The following is a 22,642-nucleotide window of genomic DNA, read 5'->3' on the forward strand; positions in this document are numbered from 1 at the left end:
CAGTCCTGGGAACTGGCTACAGCTCATTTTTTACAAACAAAAAAACAAAGGTCAAGCAGCAAGTGACTTATTAATTATTCTCAACAGGCAGAAGTGTTGCACTTGATGACAACCTCTGCTGTGAAAATCCCAAGCGCTTTTTGAATTCTGCATTTCAGAGAAACCCATTTAAAATAAGTCCCCTTTTTATTTCGGGGAATTCTCTGGCATTTCTATGACACCATGTAGTAAAATGCACTAGGCTGGCTCCTTATCCACCTTTCTCTTATGGGAGGATGGGAGCTCTTGTGTGGGCACTGAAATGGCCATTGAACCACGGGGAGCACCATGGGAGGGATGTGCCGTCCAGTCCTGGAAGTTTTACTTACATGTGGCTGTACTATCCAGGATGCTTCTGCAGGGCTTGCTTGAAGCGCTCGGCTGTGTATTCAGCTGGCTTTCTTGAGAACAGAACGTGCTCAAAGGAATGCAGAAAGCAGTGAAAATGTCTTAACATGAATCACCGCACCCTCCATGTAGGGCAGCTAAGCCTGGTGCATCGTTACAAAAAGGTATAAACATGAAAAAGTGGTGTGACGAAGCAAACAATGATCTGTTAGAGGCGAAGGGCAGAAGAATGAAAAAGGGTGCTGTCTCCCCTGTTACAAAATAATGGCTTGGAATGGTTGTGGGATTTAACTGCTGAAATTAATACAAACGGTTACTTGTTTCATTGGTTAAAAGTGAAGGAGAAGGGGCTGCTGGATGATATTTAAGACACGGAGAACAAGATCACAGCTGTTGGAAGAGCTTTGGGTAGCACCAATAACATCCAGCATCCCTTTCCCCTCCTCTCCCCTCCCTTGCAAGTGACGCCATAGTAAATCCACAGCCTCTGTGAGGCGAAGCCTGTGATCTGGTTTTCCTACTGAATCGTGGCTGAAGGAATTTACAAGGAAGGAAAGTGCTTTATTGAGAGCATCTGCACGATTGCTTTCCTCTGCAAGGTACTGTGTGCTTTTTGGCTGTGGTTCAAGCTGCACAAGGGTGGATGCCCTGAGCTTTCCGGACCGATGCAGGTGAAATGAGTCTCCCTGCTAATGGGTGGTTGTACTGTGGATGTTGGGAGTTACCTGCTTTGGGTAACACTTTCCCGCTGCTGCTAAGCAAGAGGTTGGGGTTTTGTTTTGTAACCTCTCTATACACAGCAAGAAGAATAACACCCAAACGCCCACGCAGAAAACCACTTCTGAAAAGACCTGCCGTCATACGCACTCCCTTGCCAGTCCAGGTCACACAGCATTGTCCCTGCGGGCTGGGAGGCAGGGACGGTGGGACCCCCTTCCTCGCACTGCAAGTGTTCAGGGAGTAGGTAGTCAGCAGGGTAAGCGTGGCATGAGAAAGGGACAAGTCACTAAGGGCTGGCAGCAGCAGGAACCACCTCCACATGAGAAGGGCCACTGCTGTTTGCCCCAAAGGAGAGGACTCCTGGGACTGAACCTGCCTGGAGGTGGGGGGCAGCCGTGCTCTCTGAGCAAAGACTCTCGCTCTCTTCCCGTCCCCCTCCTGAGCCCTCGCCTCCGGCACGTCAGCACATAAGCATACACACAGCCCTCGAGTCCTCCCACCACCCCTTCCATGCACGTGCAGGTTTCCCCTTCTCACCCTCTTCGCTTTATCTTCTTTGAGAGCTACTCGGTGTTCTGCAGTGTGTTTTCCCCATGGAAATTCTTTTTGAGAGACAGGGCAGAATGAACTTTGGCGCATGTTCAAGAGTAATAAAGATAAGAATTGGCAGGGACTTTGAACATAAATGAGACAAGATAAAAAGCTATTGAACGTAGTTCAGCAGCATGCCGAAGCAGATCAAGATGTTATTTACAATGCAATTCTGTGTTTTCCTTTGAGTAGCAAGGAACAATAACGGCTGCTCCGTTTTGGTTTTTCTGATGCACCGAGACCCCAGAACGCTGACAGAGAATGTAATAATTAGGACCAAAATACGGGATGTTTTAGGCCAGACTGCTGGGCTGTTGGCTTCATCTTGGGTTTTGTTTAGACACTTCAGCAGGCATTGGCTTTGAAACAAGCATAATTTTTCATAAAAACAGAAGTTGTATTTTCTGACTGTCATCATTATAAAACAGTTTCATCCTCCATATGCATTTTGTTGTTATTGAACCCGGAGATGCAGACTCTGAACTGAACACGTACAAGGGAGAAAATTATACCGTGGTATTTCACACGTCATATTTTGAGATGATAAAGTAGTGTTTAGGAGCCACCAGTGCAGGGAGCACGCACACTGCGCTCGGAGCTGAGCCGAGGGCAGAGCCATGGGCTATAAACACGTTGTGGGTGGTCAGTCGTTCCGCTGCATCGCGGGGGAAGGCGGCAGCTCCGGGGGTCGAGCATCATCTTGGCGCTACGCTGGGATTCAGCAGTGTGCATGAGCATGGGATGGAACTGAACAAAATCTGATGTTCAGGCCTCCGAATAAGAGAGCGATCACAAGAAGCCATATGGAGACAAACTGAGATGTGTGCATGCAAGAGAAAAGTGGGTAGAAGCCCATGGTGTGCAAAGGATTTATAAATAGTGGAGCAGGGGCCAAGCAAGGAAACAGTCACATCTGAATAATGGCCTTTTCCCATGCTGGGCCCCTTTTCTGCCTCTTGAATCTTTCTGCAGTGTGAGCTCTTAGACCACAGGGACAGAAGTTACTGAGGATGCAGTCTGCATCTCTCCCTCGCAGCATGTTCCTGCTGGATTCCAGAACACCCCGGGTTATTTTGTGCCATGTGAATCTGTGTGCTGCTGCATTTTCCGGTTCCTTTAGATAAGACAGCAATGAGAGCTGAGAGTGCTTCATCTGCGTATTTTTTTTCCTGCCTCGTCTCGCTGAGATGCTCGGCGCAGAGGCAGGCTGGCCCCCGCCGTGCCGACGGCGGCAGGACAGCCCTCCCCGCTTCCCAGCAATTGGTCTTGTTGCTGAGTCCCCTGATGGAGCAGTGCTGCTAACGAGGCCGTGAGTGTTACCTGCAGAGCCAAGGGCATCTGAATAATCTTGGTGCTCCCTTTCCCTTCTGGCAAGCAAACGAGACCTGTCTTCTCCAAAAGAGAAGATCTGTTGTTGTGCCCTGTGTGCTGATACCAGGAGCACTGCATCACGTAGCACGTTTCATGAAGAGAATTGCCAGAGTGCGGTGAGCGCAGGCAGCTGTGGCAAATCCCGGCTGTCATTCAGCTGTATCCCGTTTCAAGTAGCGAAAGGGCTGTCTGCCTCTGCCTCTTGCATTAGGCCTGGCTCTTTGTTTATGTTTGCATAAGAATTTGATTTTCTCTGGACTATGAATCTGGTTTGTAGAGATGAGGATTTTAGGGAAATCAGGAGGGTGGGAAGTGAAATGCAAGCTGAATCTGTGTTTCAGCCATTCTGCCGGTGGGTTGTTTTCTGTTTGTTTGGGTTTTTTTTTTAAGTGGATTTGCTAAGCATGTTTCCCTTCCTCTGATTTGCATGGCTAATATGGTTGTCCTGCTTTTCACATAGCAATTCCTTTTTTTCCTTTATGGCCACCTGCAGTGTGACGCTAAGTAATTACATAGCAAAGCTGCAGCACAAGGTGCTAAAGGAGTACAGGTCATCAAAGAGGCAAGACGTGGCGTCAGGTTCAGTGCTCTTGGGCACAGTCTCTGGTCCTCTCTCGCCACCTTCATTCGGTGTTACGGCACCATCGTGGCGTTTATCCCGGGAGGGAGGTGATCCCCAGGTAAGGTAGGCAGCACAAAGTAAGCGAGTGACTCGCTCAAGGCCAGGCAGGAGGCCACTCGCTGGGAAAACGTGACCCAATTTAGATCCCTAGCAAGATCATCCTTTCCTCTCCCCCCGCACTTTGCTTCTCATAAAATGAAGTGATCAACTTCACCGAGGTGTGGTAAGTTAATGCTGGTAAAGGGCATGGTGTATAAAAAGCTGCGCAGGCTAAGGCTCAACGTGGACGACTTCTTCTGAGAAGGTGATCAGATACCAGGCCGTGACCAAAGACGGCGTGCGTCAGGTTTGTCTGGCGGGGCACAGCTAGATAAAGGCAGACGCTCCGATGCAGCACTCGGCTCGCTGGGGACGTGGCGTGAACAGAAACGGCTGCTGGAGAGCCGGGCGACACCAGCTTGCAGAGAAGGAAGGGCTGGGAGGAGCCCAGTCGTAACAAATACAGGAAATGAGTTCAGCATAAACCACAAGTTCTCTATTGTCTTAGCTTAATTTACAACACTAGAGGTAAGGAAGCTGAACAAATGCCAGTGGGTTTGCAAGATGAAGTTAAATTTGAAGTTAAAATCCTAACGCCTTGCCGCTTGTAATGAAAAGTTAAGCTCCATCAAGAAGTTGCTGTGAGCGCGGCAAGGCGGTGTGGGTAGGTGGGTGCTGCTCACTTCTGCGAAGGACAATTGCTCGCAAAAATGAGCCATTTCAGAAATTCCCTAACTATTAGAAAACAGGCAAATCTTCTGGGTGGCTGACTGCTTTCTCCTTCTTTCCCTCCAAATGCTCTTGGATTATACAGGTTTCAGAGTTACCCCTGCGGGGAGTTGCTTTTATGAAGTGAGAGACAGCAGTCAGATGGTCTCGAGTTATAATCCAGGCCATCCTGGTTTTCCTAAAGATGCCTGTTTGCTGCAGATGTGTCAAAATTGCAAAGGCTCCAGAAATTTGGAAAAATGTAGGGGCAAAAAATCTGCAGAGTTCCTTATAAAATATATATACGGCTCTGTGTGTGACATGGTGCAGATATATAAGAACACCTGAAACTGAGCTGTTTTGGAGTTTCTGCTGTTACAGTCTGAATGTAAAGAGAAAATTCTGTAGCAGAAGTGGAATTGCTTCCATTGAATCACAGCGGGATGCAAACAGGTGGTTGCGTATGGGGATTTACGGTTGGTTTGGGCTAAAATGAGGTCCGTGGAGGTCTAAGATCAGGGAGTTCGCTTTCTTCAACTCGCAAAGATTCAGACGTTGTCCAGTTAGTAGCAGCTTAGCAAGTCCCTAAACATGAGCTGAACTGCATGGGCTGACTTTGTGTGTGCTCCGAGTTCGTGGCAAACACAGCTGTAAAGTCATTTAGGTCAGACCTCTTCTGCCGAAGTTAACGTGATGGTCTGGTGTGTTAAGGTGTTACTGATGTTGTAACCTGTTGCAGCGCAGTAACTCAGCCATGTGTCTGACCGTGGGTTTGTGTGTACAGCGAGAGCTCAGATTCCGGCTCCTGTTAAACTTCCGAGTCTGGCCTGCTCCGCTGACAACCCCGGATCAGGGATTTTGCCCTTAGTTTCTGAAGGAGCAGGTGCTCTGACAGCCTCCCTGTTCGCTTTGATACGGATTGATCCTGCGCTTTAGATAATGAATTGCCGTGCTTTATTCCAGGACATGGGAATTTTATCCTTTCATTATAAATAGCAACTGTCAGTACAACTCCAGGATACCTTGGCTTAGTGATGCCTTATGTAGGAATGCAGAAAATGCTAAATAATTTAAAGGGATTCTATAAATACTTTCATATGGTGATGAAATCCAAGTATGACTAATCGGATGAGCTTTATACTTAACAAAACAAACCTCTGGTGAGCCATCGCTGTAGGATACTGCAATTGCTGTGGAAAAAAACACTTCCAGCAACGGACAGCTAGCAGGGAATGTGACTTGGAGGGAGAGAGCCCGTCTCTCCAGTGCCCAGGTCGAAAGCTGGTAGGCCTTTTGCGTCCCAAACAACATGTTTCTTGTGGTGGAGGCAGGTTACAGCAAATGGTAATCTAAAAGACTTTCTTAGCATGTGTTTTGATAAATGGCTGTCGGCAATAACCTGCTTATGCACCCCTGGTATGAGCAGGCCAAACAGTCCTCTGCTTGGCTGCAAGTTCAGGCTGAAGCTTCAGAAGGAATTTCTTTACGACCAGTCTCCAACTTGTACTTTTTCAGACCAAACCAGCATGTTTGTGCAGCGATGTTAGTCACAATGTTTTGTGCCATGGAGGATCGAGGTAATGCAGGCCCCAGAATAAAGGTGAAAAATAAGGAAAGCCAAGGAAAAGAAGATCACATTAAACAGTTTTGCTACCCTTGAAAAGCTAGCTGTGAATCTGGGTCAGTGTTTGGATTGGGTCCTGTTTTTTCAGGTGCAGTATGCCTCATTCTCCCTTCATCCCCATCTATTCTGTTTCTTTTGCAGTGCCAGAAGCTCCGAGAGGTTTTTAACTTGGATTACCCTCACAGCTTCCTGCTTAAGACTCTGACTATCGTATCTGGCCCTGACATGGTGGACCTCACTTTCCATAACTTTGTGTCCTACAAGGAGAATGTTGGCAAGGTATTGGGTCCTGAGGACAGGGAAGCACTGGGAAACGCTAAGGATTGGGGCATTGAGGGGGGAGCAGGAAAGAAGAGGGGAAGGCAGGGAACCGAACCCTGTCAATGTTACTGGCAAAGTTATAAACAAGCAGGTTTATGTTCCAGTAAGATGCGGTACCTCCATAGTTCTAGAAATTTCTGCCCTGCATGGAGAAGGACAAGTGGAAGAAATTTAGTATCCCGTTTTTGTCCTTCATGTGCTTTGTACGGATGAACAGACAGCTGAGAAGACTCGGTGGAAAAGTTTCAGCTGCCAGTATATACGGGCAGTAGGGAGGTGATACAGCCAAGCGCAGGGCGCACTTGTTGGGATTTGTAGCCCAGCGGTATCAGGACAGGTCCATGCCCTTTCACTGTTTGTTGCTGTGTACTTCTTGGTGCAGTTCCATAATGCCCAACGGCCTCTGTCTTGTGTGTGTGTTTGTTCCCAGAGCTGGGCTGAGGATATTATGGCCATCGTTCGGAATCCCCTCACGTACAACGCTTCTCGGTACACCTTCCTAGAGAAAATGTAAGTGATTTCTGACAAACGTTGTTCTCTGAAACGTTCCCGTACTGCCCTTTCTGGCTGTACTAGAAAGAAAAGGCTTCCAGGTCCTTTGGCAGCCTCCAAAACAAGTCCTGTGTCAGCTCAGGAGCCCCAGGGCACAGGGTGGGGTTGGTGGTTGGGCCGTATGTTGCATGGCAGCTGACAGGCACAGAAGTGCTTGAGCCAGTCAAATACACACGTGCCATTAGACCAACTGAAATTCTGAGCCTCAGATGTGTCTCCCACCACAGTCACAGCACTCACCCCAACAAAGTGCTGCCTCTTTTTCTTTGCTCTGTAATACTGTTTGGTTGGCAACCTGGGATAGCTGAGAATGCTAAATAATAGGAGATATAATTATATCTGTATCATATGTTTCAGAGGAATCTTTCTGATAGCTAAGCTCGTATAATTTGCCTGTTTCTCCTTCCCAAGAAACAGGAACAGCTTCTGTCTGATGTTAAGACGATGGTCTGTAGGACCCTGATTTTCAGTTAACTGTTAGATTGTTTTCCCAATTGCATATTTTTTCTTTCTCCTTAAAGAGCACCTCTAAGATTGTACAAGTGCATTTTCATAATCTTGTTTTTTTTCACAGCCTGGTGAAGCTGAAGATGCAGCTTAATGCAGAGGGGAAGATTCCTGTCAGGAAGTGAGTATGGATATTTGTTTTACTGCCAAGAAATAATCAACAAAACTAAGCAACTTTGGTAAAATTCTGATCACAGACTGTTTTGCAAACCTGAGTTGAAAGGTGGATGAGGCGTAGGGGTCATTTTACCTTTCAGATGAGGAGTTCTGTATTTGGAGAGCTTTTTACTTGACTCCCCAGCTAGCCCGAAGCAGGGGTCCATTGCTTTCGCTTGCCTCCTCTCTTCACATGTGACCACTACAGCCGTTCTCCGCTGGTGTAATTGCGCTGCCCTCAGTCTTTGCTCTGGTTGTGCATGGGAGGGAAACCGCCTTTGAGGACAGACCTCTGGGCCAGTGTTAATGCTGGTTCAAGTAAAGAGCAGCGGAGATTGGCCCTTCGCTGTCCCCAGGGCTGGCTTTGTGCATCAGGATAGGACTGCCATTAGAATAAGCCAAGGCTGCTCTGCTGAAGCAGAGACCAGCCTATTACTTCTCCCCTGCACTGCATGGCATAAATCTAGAATTGATTTTGTGCCACTCACTGTCTAGTAAAATCTCTCCATGGCTGATCCTATGGCTCCTCCATGTTGATTCAGCTCATGAATGAGTGACAAAAGGCTACACTGCCATGTTGAATTTCCTTTTGGGTGCATAAATTATCTTTTGTTTTAAGAATAAAGACCTGCAGATAGTACATTTGTGGGTATTCACGGGGAAGTTTTGAACCACCGCGGCTCGAGGTTTATGCTGTGTTACAGCATCACAAGAGGCAAGTGCTAATCGCCTATAATAAATATGCTACCTACTGCGTGTTATATTGCATAACGATTCTAGATTAAGTCTGTGCTGGCTAAATGGGTTCCTGGATGGTTGATCATTATTCAACAATAAACATTTTTTGTTGTTTGTTTTCTAAACCACCAACCAGCAGAATTTCATTCTGTCAGAAACCAGTCTATTCATCAAAGAGCTTTTAAAAATGTATAGGTCTTTAATGAATAACTCACACTAGGGAAGGGTACTTTGAATTGATCTTTAAAATGCAAGTAAGGTAGCATTACTGCAGAGAGAAAACAGCTTATTCTTCTGAAATAAGCTAGAAAAAATATCTGGTACAGGCTGTACCTCTCTTCAATGCCCCGGTCTGTCTTTCTTGCAGTGTGGTAAAAATGCTTTACTGTGTAAAGCATTAGACCATTACACAGTCCAGATTAAGAGCCAGATTTATAAAAATACTCAGTATCTCCAGGTGCAGGTATATGTAAGGCTTTCAAAGCTCCATGCCTGAATTCTTCTGAAAATTCTACTGAGCATCTGCCTTTTTCTTTAGACATTTAAATCCCTTTTGAATCATAACAAGGGTGCTGCAATTTTTGCCTTGCAAAGGGCAGCTTGGGAACCAACATGCGCGGAGTTTGCATAAGCCTGCTGCAGCTCCCACCGAACGCTTTTCCACCTGTCAACACATTTGGCACTTTTTGTTTGCCTTTTTGGCTGTGAGCACCTGCGATGCCAGGAGCTTAATAGAGCTGATGTCTAAATTTATCCACGGAGGAGACCTCATTGCTGCTGACTGGGATATTCTGAAAGTAGGGAGAGTTCGGTTATTGTTACGGTTCCATAGAGCAGCAAAGAGGCTGCTTTAAGCAGAAGGCTCGACCGAGTGAATCCTGCCCTGCAGACCAGTACCCAGCTTTCTAAATCGGAGGCGGGCTTTGGTTTCTGTGGCAGCGGTAGTATGCCAGCTTCTTTGCCTGTGCAATGAGTTTGTTCCTTGAATTCATGGAAAGCCTTTGGTTCCAGAAAATTTTGCCTTTTTTCAAAGCGGCAAATGTGCACAATATCTGTTTGGTTTTTTTGAATGTTGTCTTGACTACAAAGTTACTCCTTGCTAATGCCAGCTACCGCATGGGATGGTGTCTTGTGGGGGAAGTGTCCTGGGGCATGTGTGGCGTGAGGCCTGCTACCACCGGGGGCACCTCCAAGAGGGGCAGGGGAAGGACAGTCAAGAGGGATTTTCAGAGTCAGCTGATGCAGTTTAGCGAGAGGGCTCTTACAGAGTCCATAGCAAGAATACAGAACTTCTGCATTAAGGCAGCAGTCAAAAAATCCACCATAGGTGTATAAGACTTGGTACATCAGTTACTCCCTTGGAGAAACACTGTCTTTCTTCTCTGGTTCATGTTTACGGTCGTCTTGTCAGTCTCCTTCATTTTGCATTTTGAGTGTCTTGCGCTCTGGCTGCAGCTCCCAGCCACCCGAACCCCGGCTTTCTGACTTCACCCCTGTTACATCGTGGTGATTTACAAAACAGATGTGGAGAGGCTGGAGGGGGTCCAGAGAAGGGCCACCAAGATGTTCCAGGGTCTGGGCAGCCTGCCGTGTGAGGATAGGCTGAGAGAGCTGGGCTTGTTCAGCCTTGAGAAAAGGAGGCTTAGAGGTGATCTCATCACCAGGGACCAGTGCTTAAAGGGGAGCTGCAAAGAAGACGGAGACTCCCTTTTCACAAGGAGTCCCATGGTGAGGACGAGGGGTAACAGGTACAAGTTACTCCCAGGGAGATTCCGATTGGAGACGAGAGGTAAATTTTTCACAATGAAAACAGTCAATCATTGGAATAATCTCCCCAGGGAAGGGGTTGACTCTGCTATGCTGAGCACGTTTAAGACTCAGCTGGACATGGTGCTGGGCCATCTCGTCTAGATTGTGCTAGAAAGGTTGGACCAGATGATCCTCGAGGTCCCTTCCAACCTGGTATTCTGTGATTCTGTGATGATTTTTCCCTGTCTGGTCAGTATTTTTCAGATGTTTCCTGCAGACAGGAAGAGGGTAGAAGCAGCATTAAGTGCTTGTCATCTTCCAAAGGGCAAGGTAAGGGTTTCACTAGGTAGCCAAAGGTCTCGCTAGTTTGAGAATAATCTTTTTGCCTACTCTGACTGTGATGCCCTTGGCTATGAAAAAAATCATCAGCCCAGATTCTCTTAGTTGCTGTGAAACCTTTTCGTTACCACTAGCTGCCATGCCTTAACTGCAAGCCTGCTAGAATCAGTTCTTACTGTTTGTATCGCAGTAGCGCTTGCGACTCCATCACTTGTACTATGTGGCACAAGAAGCAGCACGCTCCCTTCTGCCTGTTTCACTGTCTGCTCTTTGAAGCAACAGATCTGACAGTTAATCTTGGCGCTTCTACCAACCTGCAGAGTACAATCCAGGCCTCTGACAGCTCCTGCCACTGCATCCAGCTTTGGCTTTATACCGTCACAGAAGAGGCACCGCGGGACAGCTCAGATAACCGTCCGTTCTGAAACAGGGCATTATGGTGCTTCTCCACTCCATCTGTTCTTTCCTGAACGCCTTGCCAGATGTTCCAGTCGCTTACTTGCATTGTCACAAGCAAGTGCTGGGCTGTGGGTGTTAATGGAGAGGTGAAAGCTGTGGTGGGTTTGTGATGCTGACGTGTTTTTATTGCATTCTCAGAATGATGCCATCAACCCAGAGGACTTCCCTGAAACCGTGTATAAAACTTTCCTCATGAATCTGTGTCCACGGCCTGAGATTGATGAGATATTTACCTCACAGTAAGTCTCCCTCAAGCCACAGCAGAGAACTTGATCTCTTGTGGCAAAAGATAGGCAAAAAGGAGGGGCGAGGGGATTTTATGCTATGTGGTTTGTCTGGTCTCAGGCCTTAGAAGGGCAGGAACCCAGGTCACAAAACAGTGCCAGTGCACTTAACACTTTCACTCACAGCCTGAACAAAAAGGATGAGACCTCACTGTGCTGCAGGGACTCTTAACTGTCACCATCAGGAGGACCGATTGCAGGTCAACACCGGATCATGCTAATGTGATACTGCTTGTGGCTAGCCCCAAACAAGGCCATGTACAGCGTGAGAAGCATAGATTCTCGCAAATGGCCAGTGACCTTTTTTCAAGTAGCTAAATCTGTGACTTCTTAAACAGGCTTGATTTCATAGGGCAAGCAATTCAGTGTGCTCTGAAATTCAGGTCCCTTTAAAGTTCGAGTCAGAGGCTCAAAATATTCTTTGTGCTCCCCTCAGCACAACCTCTGGACAGTATTGAATTAGTGAGAAAGAAGAAAGGCCACAGTGGGAAGCATTGTTTACAGGTAGAAATGTAGACAAACAGAAATTGGTGGGCCCAGGGAGGCAGACGCCCATTGCTAACCTGAGGAAGGACCAGTCTCTCTTTTGTGAAAAGGTTTTCTTGGTAATGCACAGGCCTAACCTCTGCTCCTCTGTAATTCTCTCACCTTAGCCATTTAAAAGCAAAGCCCTACATGACCAAAGAGCACTTGGCAAAGTTCATCAACAAGAAGCAGCGAGACTCTCGCCTCAATGACATCCTTTTCCCACCAGCCAAACCTGAGCAGGTGCAGAGCCTGATAGAGAAGTATGAGCCCAGTGGGATTAACATCCAGAGAGGTGAGTCTTGTCCAGCCCAAAAGTCTTGCTGTAGAGGCAGTATGAAAATAGCAGAAGGTCTCGCACCTTCTGCTGCCCTGACTTTCCCAGGGGAGCAATCAGCCCGATTCTCAGAAGCCCCCGTGTTGCAATGCACTGGCAAGGAAGTGCCAGAACCATTTTGTTTGGGTGCTGTTAACAGCTTTGTTTTCCATGTAGGGCAGTTGTCTCCAGAGGGGATGGTCTGGTTTCTCTGTGGCCCTGAGAACAATGTGATAGCACTGGACAAATTGGTGCTGTACCAGGACATGACCCAGCCGCTCTCACACTACTTCATCAATTCATCACACAACACGTATTTAACAGGTACGGGCAGTTCCAGAGTCTGCCTCAGCTCCAACGCCTACGTACCACCACCGGGGATGGATGAATGACACTGACAATCAGTCGGGCAGAGGTATCTGCCCCGAAGTTTGGAGGGCTGAGGGCTGTAATGCACTCTGAGGGGCCTGGCACTTAAATGCTGTGTGAGAAGAAGAAATGTCACCCCGTAACCAAAACCATCTTGTCAGTCTGCCACGTACACCTGCTCAAGGGTGGCAGAGAATTCTGTTGCTCCAGTTTATGCAGAAACTGTCCCAGGTGAATAGCTAACGTCGAGCCTCCCTCCTTCTGCTCTCCTCCAGCCGGTCAGTTTTCTGGTATCTCCTCTCCTGAAATGTATCGCCAGACGCTGCTGGCTGGCTGCCGCTGCGTGGAGCTGGATTGCTGGAAGGGCCGACCCCCGGATGAGGAGCCGATCATCACTCACGGGTTCACCATGACAACTGAGATCCTCTTCAAGGTATGGAAAGAGTTCTCTCCATACATGCTTTCCCCTGCTTGGTTTTAGACTGATCTCTGTTTGAGGAGGCTGGCTGAGGAAACTGTCAAATGGGTGGGCTGAGGGCAAAGATGTTTGAGAGGAAAAGATGGATGGCAAGATGACAAGTGAATGAATGTGCAGATAGAATGAAAGATGAACAAATACGCAATAGGTTGGAGTTTGTGTACGTTTTTGGAGTGGGAGGACCAGAAGAGAGGTTCTTAGCTGGAGGAAGATGAATGAATGAGGGAATGCGGGCAGTCGGGTAGAAGTGATGGTGATGGTTGAGTAGATGTGCCCACATACACAGGGCTGTGTGGCAAGATGGACGTATGGACAGAAAGTTGTGTGAGCATGGTGGATTTACGGATAGATGCACGTCAGAGAAACAAACAAGATGGCTTTTAGAAAACAAACGGTTAAAATGAGTTTATTTTCTAACTGGTCTACAGCAGGTTTCTGTGGCTTACAGCCTCACGTGGTGGTGCTTAGGAGGAACAGGTTTCAATTACTTCCTAATTACGTGAGCGCATGGAACGTGTTCAGAGGAGCAACTGCCCTCTAGCATGCTGGGCAGATGGCTTCCCTGAGGATGCAGCTCCCAGGCTTCAGAAGCACAGTGCAAAGCCTGTTTCTCCCTTGGAAATACAGAGCATTTAGCCACAGAACTTACAGAGAGCTTGCAGGTTAAAAATCAATGCATCACACTTATTTTTTCTGCACTCCTTCACACAGCTGCTGCAACAGGCGGAGGCACTTTAGGTTCTTTTTAAAGCTATTTATTCTTATTCCGTATCTTCCCCCCGGTTCCCACACTTCACTATTACTAGAATATTTGGGGGGGAACAACCCGGTCCTTAAGATCAGAGGTATTCTCATATTCAGTGTCGGTAATTTCCCAAATCCTGTAGTACCACTGCTGCTTTTTGCACAGCAGTTCACTACAGATAGGAGAAATAATGACAGCTGTAGCTGCTGTAATTGCAGAGTTCTGCTAAAACACGTGACTCTACCTCAAGGAAATTATAACCTGTTAACGCAGCGTGTGCCCAGGTTTTAGTTTTACACAATACATAGATCTTTCCCTCCACACCTCTCTCCCTTTTCTACCATTGCCTTTGGCCTTTTAGTAGCTTTTTCTGTAGCTTCTCCTGCTCTGAACCTTGCAGATTTCTGTGACAGAAAATCCAAGTGGTCCATGCAGGAGCAGCTGTGGCAGCCTCCCTCAGTGCTAAGGTCATGGCTGAACGAGGATTTTGGGGGGAGTGGGGGACTGTAGTTGCAAAGGAGCAAATGATACTTCTTTACCATGTCAATTAGCAGCACCAGAAAAGAAAATAGTGGAAAGTTTGTGGCAGTTTAACAGGAGCTTGGGGAAAATATGGTTATTTTTTCTTACATCATTAATGCTGAGAACGTTTCCATGGTATTTGCATTTGAAATGTCAGCACTGCTGGTTACTGAACATTCCAGTTTGCTACTAGACAGAAGGGTTTTATAAGCAGGTGAAATGATAGAAAATTGGACAGGCTCAGAGGTAAGTATAAATAGGGTTTGAAGCAGTTTAATCTGGTGCTGCAGACACCTTTCTCTACCAATTCAATGTGCATTTGGCAGTGGCTTGCCTCTCTGGCAAGATGCTTTCGCATTCATTTATGTATACACTGAACTATGCAACAAAAATAAAAACTCATATTCTTATACCTTCAGCTTCATTTTTTATGCAAGCTGTTGAGTTTAGCTGCATGTTGTATCCTCTGGAGCTGGAAATCCAGGCGGGTATGAAAAAGATGACACTTCCCACCTTCTTACTGGGAGAAGTTTAGTTGCTTTGCAGAGAAGCTCCTGACAATGGTCAGTTTGGAGTCCGTTCAGTGGGAGGTCAGCTGCATGTCTCTGTTATTAGTGAGTCCTGATCTTTTCTTTGACCGTTGCCTCTCCTTTAGGATGCCATTGAGGCCATCGCAGAAAGTGCTTTTAAAACATCTCTCTACCCTGTCATCCTGTCCTTTGAGAACCATGTGGACTCGTGAGTATCCAGTGATTGGGAGAATGGTGTTCTCTGTTGTCCAGAGCAGAAAGTATACAGGCAAGGGCTGCTGGGTTTTAAATGAGTGCCTGAGCTGAAGTGAAACATCAGTTGAGATTTCTGAAGCAACTGGAGGTGGGTCAGAGCTGAAAGATGAGCCATGAGATGCAGAGTGAGAATGACCACAATTGTGCAGCCTTTTACCTCGGGATGGCAGAGTATGAACAAATGGGAATCGGCCTGGGAAGGGACTTCAAGATTTGCAGAGCTGTCTGAGTGAAGGCAAGAGCTGGTTTTCTGGGTAGAGTACATGGATCCCGAGATGATTGTTCACACTAAGCTCTGGATTTGGGCATCTGTTTTCCTGTTCACTCCTGCTTGATCTCTTTGTTCATTAGGCCCAAGCAGCAGGCGAAGATGGCTGAGTACTGCCGAACCATATTTGGCGATATGCTGCTGACGGAACCACTGGAAAAATACCCAGTAAGTGGAAGCTGGGGAAGGAGGCTGGTGGAGAGGTCTTTCTGAAAAAATGGGTCCCTCCTGGTGCTAGGAGGTGCCACAACAGATACAAGGGCAGTGAAAGAGAAGACGATGCCGTGGACAAATAAGCCTGGTTCATAGGGGTGAGCAACACAGTAAGGGGATGGAAGACTTCTCAGTTGCAGAGGTTTTCCTAAGCACTTGCCTGACTCTGCTCTTGTTTAACACTGTGACTTTGTGAGTTTGGAAGCTGAGCTCTAGGTAGCCAAGTCATACCAGTTGTACCAAGATGGGTCAGTGTATTTTTGTATGCGGTACTGTTTCAAATCTGTCTGCCAACACTTGCTTCGGAAAGAAGCAGGAACAAGGGCCTAATAGCATTTCAGGCTCTTCCTACCAGTGCTTCTCAATTCCTGCTTCCGAACTGGAAATATTCCCTTCCAGGCATAGATGGGCAGGTCAGTGACATGCGTAGCTTTGTGCTCAGAATAGCTGAGTAAAGCTCCCGGTCTGCTTGACCCTAGTCATCAGCTTACTTGTACAAGTGTGTATTTTTGTGGACATGGTGACATCTTTGGTGATCCCCATGCACATTGCTACTTCAGCTGCCTTGTGAATGGAACTGATGTACAAATAACGGGCAGTGCCTGTGTTCTGCAAAGCATGAGGCAGTTCCTTGGGATACGTAGTGGAGGGGGGAGCTGAGACACCTAGCCCAAGCATCTCTTTTAAAGCACTGAGATCAAAAAAAGAGCCGAAAAGAAGCAGTGAGCAAATCAGCAGTTGCCCACTGTCTAGGCAGTAGGGAGAAACAGGGGGGGTGTGTGGGGAGAAACAGTTCAGGCTATTAGCTAAATTATTAGTAGGCCTGTTGCTATCCGCGCAGGGAGTGTAGGTCTAGAAGCACAGTCTGAGTCACACATCCTTGTCTTGAGCCACCTACTCTGGGATCTTTTTTTCAAATCTGCTGCAGGCAGAGTGTTTAAATATGGCCTGAGTGCTGATCTAGGGCTGAGGCTCTGGGATAATGAGAGAAGTAGGTGGAATGTGAAAGCCAGAGGTGTGTGGATGCCTTCAAGCCGCGTAGATGCTTTTTTGAGCTGTGGTGCAGGATAGGTGGCTGGGAACAGCATGGCATGTGCAGGCAGCAGATCATGAGAGGGCTGAGAGGTGCAAAATGCTAGTCTGAAACCAAAGGTGAAGTCTTAGAAATAGATATGGTGGGATATGCCGGCAGATGGAGAAATTAAAGTATACAATGGGTGCGAGATGTGTCCGTGCACCAGTAAATGGCCAGAGGAATGGTGCTGAGAGGGACAGGAGAGATGAGTGTTTGAATTCTGTCTTTGGGATGAAAAGTCAGTATGAATTTTATCTGTTGCAGCTGAAGCCAGGAGTTCCTCTGCCAAGTCCTAAGGATCTCTTAGGGAAAATCTTGATTAAGAACAAAAAAAAGCAATCTGTATCTGGGAAGAGACAGAACTCTTTGAAGAAAGGGAGGAATGTGGAACCAGGAATCATCGAGCAGCCAACCCCTACGGATGCTGAAGATACTGGTATGTCTGAAAGGAAAATGGGACTAGTATAGCCAGATGAGCCAGTCTGGCCCGCTGGAGACCTTCCAAATCACCCAATACTAGCTTGAGGCAAGCCAGTGCTAGTCATTAATTCAGTTATCTCAAGAAGCAGCATAAGCTTGGAAGAGAAATTAGATCTGCAGAATATTTTCGAACACTTCATTCCAACCCCAAGAGACAATCAACTTACGCCCTGCCCATCAGTCAACGCTTCTGCCTACTCTGCGGTATATGGCTGCATGAGTTGGTAATTCATTGCTACGCACTGGCTGTTGGCTTGATGGAAGGGTGGATAATTTTTCACTGCTTGTAGCTCTCTGGTAACCACAAATTCACCATGGCCTAGTTCTTCACCCTGAGGTTCTTGAAGGCGTATAGAACCTTCAGCCCCGCTCTCCTCCCTTCCTCCAGTCTCAAGGCTGTCACCTCTTGGGCTCAGGGAACCTGTGGTAGAACAGTGAATTTTCAGTCCCTGTCACGGTAGGAGCACGTGAAGTCATATGAAGACAAGGTGAGCACCACTACAGAGCACCTAGAAACGGACATTTATTCCCACGAATGTGTGCGATCTCGGTGGGGAGAGCAGCATTGTGATTGTCACTCTTGGGGTATGAGGGAAGCCTGCAGGAGAAATTATTTGGTCTCTTGAGTGTGCTAGTCCAGAGTGTGCTACTTCATATTTGGATTTGGCTAATAAAGTTGTATGATTCTTCCACTTTTTATTCCTGCACGACTTGATTGTGTGGTTTTGCAGAGCTCTCCATTGCTAGCGATCTGCAATGTCTTGTCTCAGTGTGCTACTGATAGGTACTACTGATGTGGGCTGTGTGCTTAGTCTGGGCAGGTGATGTGGTTGAAGAGGAACCAGAGGAAGAGGAGGAACATCTCGGAAACCTGGATGAAGAGGAAATTAAAAAGATGCAGTCAGATGAGGTACTGTCACTGCTGTTTCTGTTCCTTTTCCGTTTTTTTTTTCTGGCCTCCAGTCTTCTCTGGGGCCTCGCCATATTGAATAGAGATGAAGCCAAAATGCAAAGGGGAACAAACTGTGCGATGACCAATCAGGGACTTTCGTTCCCCCATGCAACACGACTTTTGCAGGAGAAACTGAGTAAGATAAATGTTGTTGCAAGCATAGAGAATACAGCAGAAGAGTTATTATTTCTGACTCTGCCTTTGATATTCTGCAGGATTTGGAGATAACTGCTTTCAGGGTGTTTGGAGAGGCTTAGCCTCAGTCTGATAGAAGTTGTTACCAAAATATGAAGTGCTGCTGCTGAAGGGGGAAGGAGGACATCCACGTTCCCTTGAATTAAAAAAAAAAAAAAAAAAAGCCATTTCTGTCTCCCTAGTATCACTCAGAGAGGAGGGAAAACAATGTCCCCGGTTTGTCCCAGACTCCATGCTTTGAGAGGTTAAAGAGGTCCGGGGCTTCTTACGTACTGACTGATACCTCTCCGTATGCCTCAGTTTCAGTTTCTTCCAAGCTACCTAGAAACTCCGTGCCCCTGATTACGCTGCCCGCAATGTAACTGCAGGACCAGGAAGCCGAAGAAATGGGTGCGCTCTGCTCAGGGCAGCCACCAGAGTTCTCGGACTGTGAAGCCCAGGTGTGTTTTGTTTCATCTCTAGGAAAGGTCTCTTCATCTGTCTTCTCTTGGATTTTGTTTTCTGCTCAGGGCACTGCTGGTTTGGAAGTGACAGCGTACGAGGAAATGTCCAGCCTGGTTAATTACATACAGCCGATCAAATTTGACTCCTTTGAAGTCTCTGCCCGTAAGTCAAACTCAGTCCTTTCAGGATCCCAAGTGTTTCCATTCGACCAGGAGAGTAGTGCTCTCAGGTGCTGCTGTTCTCCACCTGCCTTTGTGACTTGCTTTCACCCATTTTCGGTTGTGCTCTCTCTCTCCCACAATATCCACGTGGTGACAAACACTTCCCTTCCGCCCTCCTCCCTGTAGTAAGGAATTGGTAAGGAGAAGACAGGGAGATGTCAGATACGGCTCCCAGTTATACGAGTGAAGATGGAAAGAATGAGTCTAGAGGCCAGTGACACCTCTGTGGGCTTGCTTTGCTGCTTCTGAGGGCAGGGCTGGGCCCAGCTTTTCTTAAGATATGTGACTGGCCTTCCTCTTCTGTGGTGATGGGACAGAGAAACATCTGAAACACTGAAAATGCACGCAATTTTTTTATACTCAATAGGTTCCTCTAAACAGTTCCCACATTTGGGTCTAGCTTTGAGTGAGCTGGTTTGATTGATGAAAGAAAGAAAAGGAAAAGAAAAAGAAAAAGCATAGGGAAGTGAAAAAAATAGGGGAGTGAAGAAGGGGAAACTTGACAAAATAAAGAACTTTGTGCAAGACTGAATATTTGGATTTACTTGGAACTAAAACTCCAGGCAGGAGCGATTCTCTAAATTAGTCACTGAAATGCAGGAAGAGATGGGCAAAATTATTGCCATTTGAGCTTTGCGAGCCAATCCTGTCTGTGCTCCCTGAAGTTCCTGTCCTGTACTGCACAGCCATTGTCTCCCTGGTAAACATAAATCACCTTTTGTGGAGTACTATTCTTCAGTCCCTTCTCAAGGGGCCAGAGAAAGGGAAACTGCCTTGATAGAGAACGGTACCTGGTAGAAAGTGGGAATAAACAGGCCAAGTGCTTCTTGGGTCCATCGGTCCCCACACACAGAATGGGGGCTGGGCATGCCTTTCTTCTGAATGCTTTCTTATCTCCCGTTTCTAGAGAAGAACCGGAGTTACGTCATCTCTTCCTTTACGGAGCTGAAGGCTTACGATCTACTAACCAAGTTCCCTGTGCAGTTTGTAGAGTATCCTTTTGGCAACCTTTGTCCAGCGTAGTTGGTTGTATGGAGTATGAGAGCTGATCTGAAGCTTGGGTAAGGCTGAGGCATATCCAGCTGGCTTCTGGTTTCAGGACCTGGGAAACTCTTCATCAGAGATATAAAGTGTGCAAGCGGGACATGGGACCTTCCAGGGTGGCTTGGGGGCTGTTCGCAGAGATTCTTGACAGGATGCATCCTGCTGTAGTGAACACCAAGGCTGCCAGATGCTTGTCCTTAAGTGGGAAGGGTTTGGGAAAGGAGCCTGTTGTTGCCAGGACCTCTCTTACTTCTTGTCTGGAAGGCTCTGAGCATTTGGTAGCAAAGCTTAAACAATTTTCATAATTCGAATACATGAGCTAGCCCCAGGGTACAACAAGGGGTGCTCCAGACTTGTTTCCAATAGAGCTACTGTAGATACAACAAGCGACAGATGAGCCGGATTTACCCCAAAGGCACCCGGATGGACTCCTCTAATTACATGCCCCAGATGTTCTGGAACGTCGGCTGTCAGATGGTGGCACTCAACTTCCAGACCATGGGTGAGTGTCACGTTGTCCTCCAGCTTCTGCGTGGTGGAGGCTGTGTGCTCGTGTTCACTGTCTCTTCCTTCGCTGCTATTTCCTACCGCTGCTGTTTCCCTGAATGCGTTTATTCTGCGTGCCTTCTCCCAAAGTGGTGGTGGTCTTTGACTCCGTCTCCCGCAGACCAAAAGCACTTTTTCTAGGCCCAGCACAACCCTGGCACACAGATGCCAGTCCTACACGCTTGTGCACACGCACAGACATGGACTTGCTGTTATCCAGCGTCTGGGTACCGCCTCTGGCTGTCCTGTAACGTGATGTCAGACTGAATAATGTGCACGGATGCATCAGGAGCTCCCGCTTCCCCTAAGCTGCTTCCTCTTTTGCGAGGCAGCAGGCAGAGCTCCATCTGGCTACAGGACTGGCCTGTCTATGCTATTATTTCCAGTATTTTGACCTGACCAGGGAAGAAGGGCCTTTCCTTGCTGCACAGCCAGCATGAGAAGGAGACAAAGAAAAGCCTCCAGAGAAGCTATTCTTTACCCCTCTTCCTTCCTCAGAGGAGTGTCTTATGTGTAGAGAGTAGGAGATGAGTTGTAGGATCAGTAGGAGTAAAAAAGAAGCAGCCTTAAACAGGAGTGAGAGATCGGTTCTGAGGAGGATATCGTACTGAAGTCAGGTGCAGAAACCACAAGGCAGTGTTCTTCAAGAGAAGTGGCAGAGGAGAAGATGGACTGAGAGGAGGCCCAAAATGAAGGGGAAGGAGTAGGGGGGTTCAGACAACTATTTACTTCACACCCAAAAATAGTGGGTACGTCTTAAAGTAGGTTTTAATTTAGTTCTACCCATGACTTATGGTGCAATCATAAGCAAACCACTTACCTTACAACAGCTGCTGTAATATTTTTCCCTGTAGGGTGCTGAGAGGCTTAATTAGTTTTTGAAACGGCTTTGTGAGCCTTTGGCTAGCATGGGCTGTAAAAGTACAGCATCTTTCAGCTCACTCGTAGCACACAAGCCACCTGATGAGGTCCCACAGAAATTTTTCTCATTGTGTTCCTCTGTATCTCAGATGTCCCCATGCAGCAGAACATGGCTCTGTTTGAGTTCAACGGCCAGTGTGGCTATCTGCTCAAGCATGAATTCATGCGGCGGCCAGACAAGCAGTTCGACCCCTTCTCTGTGGACCGCATTGACGTGGTGGTGGCAAGTACCCTGTCTGTCACGGCAAGTACAAACCACGGTGCTGTTCCTCCCCTGACAGCCAGTTCCTGGCACCACATACATAACCGGCAGCTCTGTCCCCGCTATTTATTACCCAGTAGGGTTCTTAGTGGCAAATGAACCCGGAGAGTCCTGTGGGAGAGTGTTACCATGGCAACTCCCAGTCTTTTCACTATTTTAAATTAATCATAATTGCATGAAAATGGAAAATTAGCATCTGCCACGCAGAAGAAGCCAAGGCTGCGATGATGGGGAGGGAGGAGGTTGGAGGAAGTGCTGAAGCAAGAAACATGGGTGCAGGTAAAAGCAAAGCCTATGGAGGATTGGAAGCTGCAGCAGAAAAGGTGTTTTGGGGTGGCAGAGTGACTTTGGGGTGAAGGTATGGGTGGCTTTTTCCGTTTTATTCTTTTCAGCAGTTGCTAATGATGTTTCTGCCTGTCTGTAGATACTCTCCGGTCAGTTCCTCTCAGATCGCAGTGTGAAGACATACGTGGAAGTAGAGCTGTTTGGGTTGCCAAGGGACACAAAACGCAAATACAGAACCAAACTGACCTCCACTGCCAATTCCATTAACCCTGTATGGAAAGAGGAGGCTTTTGTTTTTGAAAAGGTACTAACGTTTGGCAGTCATTTAGACAGAGACTCCTTAAAGATCCTGTTGGCCACAAGCACTGCCCCTTGAGAGGTCAGTGCCGACAGAAGGGACTCCCTTCTGGAGATCTCAGGCATGGCTTTAGACACACAAGGCGTTACGTGTTGCTCTCAGATAATATCCAAACAACAGTATCCAAAACCCTCTCCCTCAGTATTGCCCTGAACGGACAAGGGGTAGCTGGGAACATTTCTGGAACTAACAGGCATCAAAAGTCTGCCATTTGTGATGCACTTCAGACTGAATTGACTAATCAGCTTTGAAAACTTGAAGCACCAGGAAGCAGAAAGGAACTGAATGTCTGTGGTTAAACTGTAAATGAGAAACAGACAAAGCGGAGGAGTAATGGGACAAGTTGTGCCAGAATGGGGAAAGCTGCCCTGTTGGGCCACAAGAATTCAGTGGTCACTAATCCAGCTACAGGGTATGGGGAAGTTAAGTCAAAGGTGATAGGTAACGTTTGGCCTTTCTGCAGTCAGTTAC

The 22,642-nt window shown here is 47.2% G+C and overlaps 1 protein-coding gene across 7 annotated transcripts in view; it reads left to right on the forward strand.

Annotated features, from left to right (window-relative positions):
• Positions 1-22,642, forward strand: part of PLCB2 (phospholipase C beta 2) — a 63,303-nt gene that overhangs the window by 24,370 nt on the left and 16,291 nt on the right. For 3 of the 7 annotated variants that reach the window (XM_087740034.1, XM_087740026.1, XM_009473957.2), the window contains 17 exons: positions 6,204-6,341; positions 6,814-6,893; positions 7,510-7,563; positions 10,340-10,415; positions 11,022-11,122; positions 11,821-11,987; positions 12,186-12,332; positions 12,653-12,810; positions 14,778-14,860; positions 15,259-15,343; positions 16,728-16,899; positions 17,756-17,853; positions 18,600-18,696; positions 19,663-19,747; positions 20,177-20,301; positions 21,356-21,510; positions 21,953-22,117. In XM_087740034.1, the coding sequence (XP_087596160.1) occupies positions 6,204-6,341; positions 6,814-6,893; positions 7,510-7,563; positions 10,340-10,415; positions 11,022-11,122; positions 11,821-11,987; positions 12,186-12,332; positions 12,653-12,810; positions 14,778-14,860; positions 15,259-15,343; positions 16,728-16,899; positions 17,756-17,853; positions 18,600-18,696; positions 19,663-19,747; positions 20,177-20,301; positions 21,356-21,510; positions 21,953-22,117 (1,986 nt within the window). Of the gene's footprint in view, positions 1-6,203; positions 6,342-6,813; positions 6,894-7,509; positions 7,564-10,339; positions 10,416-11,021; positions 11,123-11,820; positions 12,333-12,652; positions 12,811-14,777; positions 14,861-15,258; positions 15,344-16,727; positions 16,900-17,755; positions 17,854-18,599; positions 18,697-19,662; positions 19,748-20,176; positions 20,302-21,355; positions 21,511-21,952; positions 22,118-22,642 lie in introns of those variants that run through there. The other 4 variants (XM_087739995.1, XM_087740001.1, XM_087740012.1 and 1 more) reach the window with 2 other exon arrangements.

This window comes from Nipponia nippon, unplaced genomic scaffold (genome assembly GCF_047370975.1).
Source record: "Nipponia nippon isolate SJK-2023a ecotype South Korea unplaced genomic scaffold, ASM4737097v1 scaffold_10, whole genome shotgun sequence".
In the NCBI taxonomy this organism is placed as follows: domain Eukaryota; kingdom Metazoa; phylum Chordata; class Aves; order Pelecaniformes; family Threskiornithidae; genus Nipponia; species Nipponia nippon.